Source organism: Aegilops tauschii, chromosome 5 (genome assembly GCF_002575655.3).
Source record: "Aegilops tauschii subsp. strangulata cultivar AL8/78 chromosome 5, Aet v6.0, whole genome shotgun sequence".
Taxonomy (NCBI): domain Eukaryota; kingdom Viridiplantae; phylum Streptophyta; class Magnoliopsida; order Poales; family Poaceae; genus Aegilops; species Aegilops tauschii.
This window is the reverse complement of record NC_053039.3, coordinates 483,789,581-483,802,346: the sequence shown is the minus strand read 5'-3', so window position 1 is coordinate 483,802,346 and position 12,766 is coordinate 483,789,581. Positions and strand designations below refer to the sequence as shown.

At 41.9% G+C, this 12,766-nt stretch overlaps 1 protein-coding gene across 1 annotated transcript; it reads left to right on the top strand.

Annotated features, from left to right (window-relative positions):
- Positions 1-495: 495 nt before the first annotated feature.
- LOC109785998 (protein CANDIDATE G-PROTEIN COUPLED RECEPTOR 2) lies at positions 496-3,291 on the top strand. The gene is made up of 6 exons (XM_020344586.4): positions 496-947; positions 1,732-1,923; positions 2,384-2,543; positions 2,645-2,747; positions 2,830-2,911; positions 3,054-3,291. Exons 1-6 carry the CDS (start codon positions 648-650, stop codon positions 3,129-3,131), a joined length of 915 nt encoding a protein of 304 aa, XP_020200175.1. The 5' UTR covers positions 496-647; the 3' UTR covers positions 3,132-3,291.
- The last annotated feature ends 9,475 nt before the right edge of the window (positions 3,292-12,766 follow it).

The following is a 12,766-nucleotide window of genomic DNA, read 5'->3' as shown; positions in this document are numbered from 1 at the left end:
CGGTGCCGTAGATGAAACTCTGCAGCGTGTCCCAAAGCTTCTGCTTTCATCCATGATTCCGTTCCTTGAAAATGAAATCAAAAGATGATATCCGCGTAGTGACGCCACGTACATTCCGGGTACAACTTTCTTTTCGATCGTCATCTCTAAAGAAGCATTCTGCTTTCGTAAATGGTTCCTCCAGTCACTCCCCACAAAGCATGAGCAACTTTGCACTAGTTGCTGCCCGGTCAGAAAACAAAAGAAAGAAAGCAAAATTGGAAAAGGAGCAAGTGTTTTCTTTTTTAGTATTTGTTTTTTTATAAAAAAGTGTTTTCTTTTTAGTAGAACAATTATTACAGTAGAACACAAAGAGTATTCCCTACAAAGAAAAACACAAAGAGCAAGGAAGCTAAGTAGCGGATCGGTTCGCATCGGGCCGTCCAAAGCTCCCAAGAAGTGGGCCCACCTCCGCAGCCCGCAATCGCAATCCACCGACGTCTCTTCCTTCCGATCGTTCCCCTCTCCTTCATCCTACTCCTCCCCCACTTTTGACCCAGCTCCAGAGTTCCCCACGAAGCGAGCGTGCGCGACCTGACCGAATTCCCCCTCCCCCGCCCCACCCCAAACCCTAGCCCGCCCGCCCGCCCGCCGGGCCCCCGGCGCCGATGCCGAGGCGGCTCCTGGAGGGCGCCATGGCGCTGGCGGTGACGCCGGACGCCGCCAACTCGTCGGGCTCCGGCGCCGCCCCCGGGTCGGGGCCCCTGTGGTGGGTGTCCGACTGCCACGGGGCCTGGTACAGCCTGGCGGTGATGCTGCCGTCGCTGGCCTTCGTCGGGTTCCTGGCGTGGCAGGCCCGCCGCAGCTTCCGCCGGCTCAGCTACGGCCGCTCCCACGTCGTCGTCGTCGCCTACTACGCGCTCCTCTGGGCCGTCGCCCTCCTCAACCTCCTCTGGTGCTTCCTCCAGGTCCGGCCCTCTCGCCTCCCGTTACCTTTCTCGACTCTGGTTGCTAGGTTTTTTTTGGGTGAATTCTGATGCATAAATGATGTGGAGTAACTACTGCTAGTTTGTTGTGACTTCTTCTAGTGGTTGCTAGTTTTTTTGGTGAATTCTTATGCATAAATGATGTGGAGTAACTAGTGCTAGTTTTTTGCGACTTTTCCAGTAGAGGCTAGCACCGGCAAGTTACAAGGAAGGTTACAGCTACGGCACCGCTGATGTGAATTTGCGTTCTTAGTCTTAATGAACAGTTCAACTTTTGTATGCTTGTTTGTGTTTGATTGAGGAGCATAATGATTGGGTACAAGTTAGGTAGAATTTTCATTAGACAAGTCTATGTTGTGTACATATTGGTTTACCTTTTGTTATTTCAACTTGGCAATCGAACGAATGGAAGTTGGGTTGCGATCACAGAGTTAATGGGCTGGTTTTCATCTGGTAATGATGAGCTAGTAGTAAGCTCTGGTAGGTATTGCTGCTCAAAACTACAAACAACTTGAGTGCAATTGGCTTGGTTACTAGTTTCTGGTTGCTTGAGTACACATTGACCCCGGTTACTAGTTTCAGATTTCAGGTATATGTGTTTACTGTTTAGTAATGCCGCTGTTCTATGGGGTAACTGAATGAGCAACTCCTGCTCATATGCATGTCATTTTGACCTATTTCATCTTTAGTAACATTGCCCATATGTTCCATTGTATATTGTCTGTTTCTATTACTCTTGTTTAACAGCAGTTTCATTGATTGGCAGGCGTGGCAGTGTATGCCTGATAGGGCCTTCTCATGGAATGTGCTTTCATTGTTTACCAAATCTGGAATGTTATTCTTGGAAGTTAGTCTTATAGCATTTCTACTTCAAGGAAATGAAGCCAGTGGTTATGAGTCTCTGGGACGTACCTTTGTTATCTCTGGTGCTGTAGTTAGTGCTGATGTATTGCTCAAGGTATGTTACCCCTCCATGGTGCGACGTTTCTTTTACATTCCTAGTTCACATACTGTATGATGGGGCCAGATTTTTCGTAATTATAAAGATATCATTGCTTTATTCTTAATAAACATATGCTATGGAAACAAATTAACTATTTATCAGGTTCACCATGTTCTTTTATTACAAGAAAATAAAATGATCACCATTATTTCATAATGGAGTGTGTATTGCAAGTCTCTATGTGTTTTCTGTTGATGCTAAATCTCGCGGGGTCTTATCTCTTGGAAATTGATACTATGAAATGAGTTTTGGGCTGCTACAGAGAGAAAACATACTCCATAGTTTAACTCTTCACTCTATGTTGTTTCATTGCATTAGATTATGCTGCAGGTGGATGTTTGAACGATAGCTTTTGTCATGCTTATAGCTAGGGAACTGTATGTTGCCTTTGGCCTCACATTTCCTCCCTCTGCAGACCATATATGTATTCGGATTTGGTGTTCCTTTGTTTATCGATGCTGACCAAGGAACTGGTGGGAAATGGGGCCTATGGATTATCCACAAATTGGTGCTTACTGGAGTCTATGGCTTGATTGTTTTCATGCATCACTCAAGGTGGAAAGACAGGCTACCTGGTAATTGGTTACACTAATGCTGTATAATTGTGTGTGTTTCAAATCTGTTGTTTGATGATCATCATTGTGTACTCAAATGTCATTTCACCTTTTTATGACAGCAAAACCAGCATATTACCAGTATGTGTGTGCAATGCTGGCACTTAACGGCCTATCGCTGTTTGGCTGTTTCCTCATTGCATGTGGAGCTGGATTTGGTTTATGGTACATCAATAATACCGCAGCTCATATTGTTCTAGCTTATTCTGCACTTGAGAGCAAAATTTGAGTTTTGTCTATTGTGCAGGCTGTATAACCTCACAACTGTCTGTTACCATGCGCTTTACCTTCCACTTCTGTATGTGACTTTCTTAGCAGACTTTTTCCAGGTACCTTCTTCTTACCTATGAAATTAGTACCTCTCTTTCTGTACTCCTATCTCTTCAGCTTGTACACTGGAGCGTTTTATGTGCCTTCTTGTTCCTGTAGTGATTGTTTATGTCTTGCCTGTTTGCTTGTGTGATGTTGTAGGAGGAAGATATGCTTCTAGAGAATGTATACTACTCCGAGATGAAAGACGCCGGGTTCTTTGATGCTGACTGGGATTAAACCTGCCTGCAGATTCCGTTCCACGCTGTATGACTTATTCGTATGTGAATTTGCACGGAGTAGCTTCATCCTGGAAACTGAATGAATCTTAGAACAGAGATTGTACCCTAACAAGCAACAACCATTATAATTAATGAAAATGTGTAAATTTATTGATACACACACACCTGATTTGTGTCCTTTTTCATCATCTGTTGGGCACCTCAAGAATGGAAGCCATACCTCAGGTACCCAATTACCCATCACGTCAAGACGCTGTTGAAAGCCCTAACTGGTGGTACATGTATATGTACACATAACTTGCCCTATGTTTTGTTCTGGCAGCTCCATTGAATCTCTCTCGCTGTTAGTGTTACTACTAGGGGGAAGTTGAGAGTGGGATTCTAGGCAGTTACTGCACACATGGTATCCTTGTGTCATTTCTGTGTACTGGCGTACGTTGTTGGATTGGATATGGCATGACATGGGCAGCGACAGTAGTTATTTATTACGGCTTGGAGGAGGGAGGGCGCTGCTGCCGCTGAAGTTCCGTGAGAGAGACTAGACGAAGGTGACATGAGTTCATGACGCGACAGGCAGCGCTTCAACTAGCTGAAACAGAGAGGTCATTGTTTTTTATTAGGGGTTAGAGTCCATTGGTTAGCTGCGTTCACCCCTCCGTAGACACGGTCTTCCCATCAAACGGACGCCCACAAATGCTCTTGGACACGGACATGGAGTTTCTCGGCTCTGGCTCAAACGAGCCCAGATGAACAGTAAAACGGAAAAAATAATATGAAAATAAATCACAAAAATCTTTTTTTTGGCAAACATTAATAAATGTTTTGAGTGCTTGCAAAGTTTCAGCTTGAAATCACATTCGTGTAAGTCATGGCAAAAAAAAGTTGATGCTTCGAAGATGCTACTTTCGAAAGTATTTTGAAGCGTTGTTTTTCTTTTTTGCCACGAGCCACAAATGTGATATGATGATGAAAATTTGCAAGCACTCGAAGCATTTCTTAAGTTTGCCCACAAAAAAAATCAGTAATTTTTTGAATTGCTTCTGAATTTACTGTTCATGCCAACAGCATTTGAGCTTGAGCTCATATTAGGATTTTTCGCTTCGACACCCCCTCCTATTGTTATCAAAAATAAACTCATCCTCAAAATTGAAAGGAGCACTGTGTAATGCTCGGCAGGAAAATGGCTCCACCGCTCTTCTAGACCCTTATTCTTCGGTGATTCTCCCTAATGGGATTTGAGCATCATGCTCTGGATTTCTCTCCCTGCATCTAACCTCTGATTTGTTCTTCCTTCCAATTCATTATGCCTCCCGCCAGTTCCTCTTTTCCATCAGCCAACAACCATCTCCCCCAAATCCCTCTATCAACCTACCGCTGCAAACCCGTGAGGGTCCAAGCCACCACACTAACGGGGTCCTCTTCCCTCACCGGCTATCCGTTGCAAGAAAGGGAAGCCAAGCCGCCACAATCCCGATCCCTTCCATCTCCTTGGTTCCTCCTCGCTCATCCAGTCCATCCGCAACCCCCTCACATCCTTTACATCCAACCCCTACTCTATTGATTGACCGCTCCCCGCTATCAGCGATCCGCCATGCCAACCCAAGGTCACCTCCTTTTCCTACCCCGATCTAGCGAGTTAGCCCGCTACCGCTTCGTCTTCTGTGCCCAATTCGCTTCAGCCGTCCAATCCATAGTGATGATGGGTCACAGGAGAATAGATGTTGGTCCCGATCTACTTGATTGCATAATACAGGAAGGAGAAATCTCCGCTGGGACATCCCTGGCAGTAATGGAGATGTAATACTCGTCCCCAATACTCCAAGGAATGCTGGTAATTTCCCTAGGAAATAATAGAATGTAGTATCTTGCCAATTTGATGTCATCAAAGCGAAGGTTACCTTATTCTCAGAAACTCTTTCGTCTAGATTAAATTTCATGATCTAGTCAATCATCTTCCTATTTGGGGTAGTTTTGTTGTTCCCGTGGAAGGCTGAGCTGGAGGCCTTTGGGTCGTGTGCGGATGACATCCATCGAGATATCTACTACTCTAGTCAGAATATGATATTAGCGTCTGTTGCTCATACTAGTACCAACTTTAGTTCCACATTAGTTTGTGTCTATGGCGATCCCCATCATCGCAAGGCCAAGGATATTTGGAAGAAGATTGGGTGATTTTAATGATATACTTAATCCCTCGGAGAAGAATAGTAATGTTGTTTCAAACCATCATTGTATGACTGCCTTTACTAATCATGTTAAGAGAAGTGGACCAATAGATATGTGGATAGGAACGTGCTATGCAACAACAAAAATTATGCTACATGATCAGTGAAGATGGCGGTAATGATCAAACTCACCGACGAGCAGTGTAGAGGAAGCAGTGAAGAGTCGATGTAGCACGATGATTCCCGCAACTAGGTTATACCTACTAACCGCGAGAATGTTCACCGAGGCGAGAGTTGAAGTAGATGAACCCTCTGAGGTGTCCACACATTCTATAGTAGTAGGGAGAAAGCCTAGCGGCGCTTCTCATCTAATTAGGAGTCTAATTCTCTTAGACCAATTAGACCTAGATTAGAGCCCGTCTAATTAGGAGTCTAAACACTTAGGCCAATTAGCAGGGAGAGCATGAACCTATGAGGGAGAGATCCACTTTGGATTGGTGTGTTGCAAGAGGGAGCCCTCCACACACACACACACACACACACACACACACACACACACACACACACACACACACACATATATATATATAGGTGGAGAGGGGGGAGGGGGCTCCCAAGGAGGAGTCTTTCTCCTCTTCCACTTGGTGGAAGGAGACTCCCTTCCTATCCAATTCGGCCTAGACCTACCTTATGGAAGTGGTGGCCCTAGGGGGGGCACTAGGGGTGGTCATCTCATGTGGGTAGTTCATAACTTTCTTCCACAAATAAAATCTTAGATTATCCAGATTTCTTCGAAACCTTTAGAACCCCCCAAAACTTTCCATAATATACTTTCCATAATATATATATATATATACTTTCTGAAATCATGTTATACCTTCCCGGAATTCCCGGAACCACCCGAAACTCTTTCGGTGCTCATTTACCCATTTCACATTCTCTAGTGATCACGACTAGTATCCATTAAGCGTGTGACCCTTCAGGTTCTGAAATAAGCGGACATGACCCAAAACCCTTTCCAGTCAATAGTTAACAGCAAGATCTGGACACCCTTATTAACTCTCGCATATCCTATATACCTAAGAAAGTCATTCCCACTAACTTATTTATCTCAACATGCAAGCATGCCACCTCACCATACAATTATGAACGAGATAAGGCCCACCTCAACATACAATCATGCATGGGAAAAGATAGACAATTATTCTACTTATCTTCAATAAATATTGTTACAACTATGCCTAATAATAAGTCATATGTATTTTAATTTTTGGTTCTCATGTTATCAACCAATTCTCGCAGCAACGCTCGGGGTATTCTCTAGTTCACGAAGTTCTCGAGCAGATATTTGTTTATGAATACCATTCCCTTTGCTCCATGGTGCATTTACAAAACCCGAGGCGAGATTATCGATTATCCTCGTTACCGGCTTTGTTCTCTTTACTCGTGTTTGTGTTCTGGTATCCCGTGATCATAATCACGAGTGTATGGCCAGACAAAAATGATACCATAACACTGAGTGGGCCCAGAGAGTATCTCTCTATTGTGAGAGGAGCAAATCCTAATCTTGAACTATCGATACTATTACATACGTTTCTGGTATACCCGTAAGTCATCTTTATTCACATCCAGTTACAGAGTGACATTCATTAACCCCAAAAATAACCATCCAGTATGTTGACATACAATATTCTCATGATATAAAGACTATGTAACTGTGAACATGTTATATGAAAATACCGTAACATAACAACGAAAGCATCTCTTAGTAATTCATAAGGTGGGTCTATCCAACTCCATTGTTCTGATAGCAATGGTGTTCTCATCGTTGATAGCATCCTAACAATGCTCATGATGAGGAAAACAAGATCATCATCAATAGATGAGCTAGTCTTAGAGGCATGACTAGGGATCATCTTGTTGTCTATGTTTCCACACATGCAATTGGATTTTCCTCTGAACCCCATATTCAAGAACCTATGCAATTATAGCATATATATATATATATATATATATAGAAATATAAACATAATTAAATTTTATTATTGCCTCTAGGGCATATTTGTCCTGCTTTTACCTGGTGCAATAAGCATTTTACTTCTTTTCCTACTAATGAGCGTTTAAGTTTCCCAACACCTCTATTTACAATCTTCCTATTATGTATAGTGATCATGCTCCTATCTTTACGATATCCAATCCAGTCCTAGTAAAAACTAAAAGAACCTTTAAATTTGAAAACTGGTGGTTGTTTGAGGATGATTATCATAGTACTATCAAAAACAATTGGCTGGCTACTAATTATAAACCATACCATGTTGAACTGCTTTACTTGCATGCACCGTAGGAAATGGAACAGAAATAAGAGGCCTTTAAAGCAACAATTAGATACCATCCATTAAGAGATAGAAATGATATAATCTGCCCCTACTCACTTGTAGGATCACAAGTTGGAAGCTAGCCTTATAGAGCAGTATGACAAGACTATGACTAAACTAACAGAATTTTACACGCAAAGGGCTAAATGGCATTGGGCTACGAAAGGAGACAAGAACACCAACTATTTTCGTAACTCGGTTCTTAAGAGGAGAAAAAAATAGGATTAATGTGATTATCAACCATAACAAAAACTTGGTTCAAATCCTTATGCTATTGCTTCTTGTTCTATTAATTATTTTTCTAGCTTGTTTACCTCTAGCAAACCAATTTAAATGTCCTCCCTCCTTTTCACAGTAACTATGGAAACATGATAGATTGCCCAACTATGCGAGATAAATATGAAATTCTACGGGTTCTCAAAGGGATGAAGAAAAATGCTTCTCCAAGACTAGATGGTCCCAATGTGGACCTTTGATGTTTGGAATTGGATTGGAGATGATGTTACGAAGTTGGTACAATATTTCTACATTAGAGGTAAGTTGCACCCTCGACTAAACAAAACATATATTACTGTAATTCATAAGAAGGATAATGCTAAGACCCCTCAAGACTTTAGACCTACTAGCCTTTGTAATGTAGTTTATAAAATCATCACAAAAACTTTGACTAATAGTCTTAAAGATCTTTTACCTAATTACATACCCATAGCTTTCATTCAAGGAAGAATTGCAAATAATATTATTGTTGCTCAGGAGATTACCCACTCTTTCAGCTTAATTCTTGGAAACATGAAGCTTTCATGCTTAAAAATAGATCTAGCCAAAGGTTTTGATATGATATAATGGGATATCATCAAGAGAGCTTTACTTCATCAAGGGCTACATGGTCATTTTGTAGATTTAATTTATGAATGCATATCTACTGCCACCTTTTCCGTTAACATTAATGGACAACCTTTTGGCGGCTTTAAAGGATCCTGAGGTAGCCGACAAGGTTGTCCTCTGTTTCGTATCTTTTTATTCTTGTTGTTAACGAATTGTCGTTTTCTATGCAAGATGCTTTAAATACAAATAGTTGAGCAGTATCCAACTGGCGGCCTCCTGTCTCCCTATCCATTCTCTAATGGTTGTTGGCGACTTAATTGTGTGTGATATGGCAGATAATGAAGATGCCAATACCATTGCTCGCATTATCAGTCAATTTTGTGCACCCTTTGGTCAAACTCCCAATTGGAATAAATCTGCCATCTTGTTTAGCAAATACGGATAATGCTCTCAGAAACTCCATCATGAATATTTTTCCTGCCCTGGATATGGATCTTAATACCACTCATCTTGGTCATCCTCTCATTTTTCCACGTAAGAAAAGAGTTGCTACCTACAATATTATTATAGTAATTTTAAGGCTAAACTTAGTTGCTACAAGGAAAATAGGCTTTCACATGTTGGTAAACTTACTCTCATTAAATTTGTGTTTGTCTCTTTTCCTATCCAACATAGTCTTGAGCAAAACTACCATTAAGAAACTTACTTCTATTGTTAGGAAATTATGGTGGACTATGATTAATAAGGATAATGAAACTTATTTGTTTTGGAGCTTGGGAAGACATTTATAAGCCAATGCCGCACTTGAGTACAATCGACTACTACCACGGGTATTATCCAGGCCACCAGTGGCCATAAACCAACTTAGGACAAAAGTCTAAGTTTGGGGGAGTACGTATTTTTCACCGACATTACATTCATGTATCACACATTCATTCTAGATTGTCGGTGTTCATCCTCTTTCATTGTATATCCATGTTAGTTTTATTTTTTGTTTCTTCTTGTGTGTTTGAAAAACTTCAAAAACCCAAAAATATGTCTTGGTTCTTTTCGGTTTTTCTTCCTTGTTTAGTTAATTCGTAGTAGTAAAAGAAAACCCAAAAAGATTTCCCGCTTCTTCTTTTGTTTGTTGGGAACTTTCCCGTGTAAATAATTTTTCTCGTTTTTCCTTTGTTAGTTTGCTTTCTTCATAAAAACTAAAAACTCCAAAAATATTTCAGCGTGTTTCTCTGAAATTCTTTTCTTTTGTTTGAGTTGTCGTAAGGAGAAGATCACGATGAAAATGTTGAGGGGCTCTCATATGCATTATTGTTGATCTAACAAAGATCCCATATTACCTTGTCTTCTCCTTTGAATAAAATGTTTGCAGATTCTAGCTTAGTCCATGGCACACTTGCACTATTATTATTTTCATATCATTCGGTCTTGCAAGTGAAAGGAAATAATGACGATCATTTGATGAAGTGATTGCGGTGAAGGAAAGCTGGTATGAACTCTTCTTGTTTTCATTTTTGTAAATATGTTTAGCTCAGTCATTCTTGATTCAACATCTTATGAGTAAACATGTTTGTGATGACAATTAGAGATTATAGTTACTCATGCTATGCTTAAATAGCTAGGAGTGGATAATGAATTATCTTGAGTGTTAACATGCATTAAAATGGTTATGATGTAATATGATAGTATGGTATCCTCCTCTAAATGATTCAAGTGGCTTGACTTGGCACATGTTCACACATGTAGTTGAATCAAAACCAATGCAGCCTTCGTGATATTTATGTTCAGGGTGCTTATATCCTACTCATTCTCGTATTCAATGTTAATTATTCGCAATGCATGATTATGAGCATTGTCGCTCTCTAGTTGGTCGCTTCTCAATCTATTTGCTAGCCTTCGTCTGTACTAAGTGGGAATTCTGCTTGTGCATCCAAATCCTTAAACCCAAAGTTCTTCTTGATGAGTCCACTATATCTACCTATATGCGGTATTACTCTGTCGTTCCAAGTAAATTTGCATGTGCCACCTCTAATCATTCAAATAAGCATATGTTTTGTGCGCCTGTACCGCTCATGAGCGACAGGGGGCGGTCAGTATCTTCCATGCTAAGCGGGTTATTCTCATGATGGGTGTTTATTCACTTGTCATTGCATGAGAGAGGTTGTTAATTGGGATGCCCAGTCCGATAATCAAAAATGAAAAAAATACAATGAAACAAACTCCCCCGGAAAGTTGATTGTTTGGAGGGCACCCGTGGATTTGGCTAGCCATGGTTGTGTTTGTATGGTGGAGGGGGAGTAAACTTTACCTTTCCGCTTGGGAACCGCCGATAATGTGTTTAGCATGGAAGATATTGACAATTCTCGGTCGTGACATTGACAGGAAAAGCACACCTCTCAAAATGTATTCATCTCTATTTTAAGCTACGAGCTCTGGCACCTCTGCAAATCCCTTCTCCCCTCTGTGAAGGGTCTATCTATTTAATTTATGTTATTTACTTTTATTATTGAGTCATCACCTTCTCATTTAAAGCACCAATCCTAAGAGCGTTATTATAATTCTTATGCATTGAGTATAGTTAATGTTGAAGGAAATATGCCCTAGAGGCAATAATAAAGTTATTATTTATTTCCTTATATCATGATAAATGTTTATTATTCATGCTAGAATTGTATTAACCAGAAACATAATACATGTGTGAATACATAGACAAACAGAGTGTCACTAGTATGCCTCTACTTGACTAGCTCGTTGATCAAAGATGGTTGTGTTTCCTAGCCATAGACATGAGTTGTCATTTGATTAACGAGATCACATCATTAGGAGAATGATGTGATTGACTTGACCCATTCCGTTAGCTTAGCACTCGATCGTTTAGTATGTTGCTATTGCTTTCTTCATGACTTATACATGTTCCTATGACTATGAGATTATGCAACTCCCGTTTACCAGAGGAACACTTTGTGTGCTACCAAACGTCACAACGTAACTGGGTGATTATAAAGGTGCTCTACAGGTGTCTCCAAAGGTACTTGTTGGGTTGGCGTATTTCGAGATTAGGATTTGTCACTCCGATTGTCGGAGAGGTATCTCTGGGCCCACTCAGTAATACACATCACTATAAGCCTTGCAAGCATTGTGACTAATGAGTTAGTTGCAGGATGATGTATTACGGAACGAGTAAAGAGACTTGCCGGTAACGATATTGAACTAGGTATTGAGATACCGACGATCGAATCTCGGGCAGGTAACATACCGGTGACAAAGGGAACAACGTATGTTGTTATGCGGTCTGACCGATAAAAATCTTCGTAGAATATGTGGGAGCCAATATGAGCATCCAGGTTTCGCTATTGGTTATTGACCGGAGAGGTGTCTCGGTCATGTCTACATAGTTCTCGAACCCGTAGGGTCCGCACGCTTAACGTTACGATGACGGTTATATTATGAGTTTATGTGTTTTGATGTACCGAAGGAGTTCGGAGTCCCGGATGAGATCGGGGACATGACGAGGAGTCTCGAAATGGCCGAGACGTAAAGATCGATATATTGGACGACTATATTCGGACTTCGGAAAGGTTCCGAGTGATTCAGGTATTTTTCGGAGTACCGGAGAGTTACGGGAATTCGTATTGGGCCTTAATGGGCCATACGGGAAAAGGAGAGAAAGGCCCCAAAGGGTGGCCGCACCCCTCCCCATGGACTAGTCCGAATTGGACTAGGGAGGGGGGGGGGCGCCCCCTTCCTTCTTTCTCCTTCTCCCTTCCCTTCTCCTATTCCAACAAGGAAAGGAGGAGTCCTACTCCCGGTGGGAGTAGGACTCCCCCCCTGGCGCGCCCTCCTCCTTGGCCGGCGGCCTCCCCCTTGCTCCTTTATATACGGGGGCAGGGGGGCACCCCATAGACACAACAATTGATCTATTGATCTCTTAGCCGTGTGCGGTGCCCCCCTCCACCATATTACACCTCGATAATATCGTAGCGGTGCTTAGGCGAAGCCCTGCGTCGGTAGAACATCATCATCGTCACCACGCCGTCGTGCTGACGAAACTCTCCCTCAACACTCGGCTGGATCGGAGTTCGAGGGACGTCATCGAGCTGAACGTGTGCTGAACTCGGAGGTGCCGTACGTTCGGTACTTGATCGGTCGGATCGTGAAGACGTACGACTACATCAACCGCGTTGTGTTAATGCTTCCGCTATCAGTCTACGAGGGTACGTGGACAACACTCTCCCCTCTCGTTGCTATGCATCACCATGATCTTGCGTGTT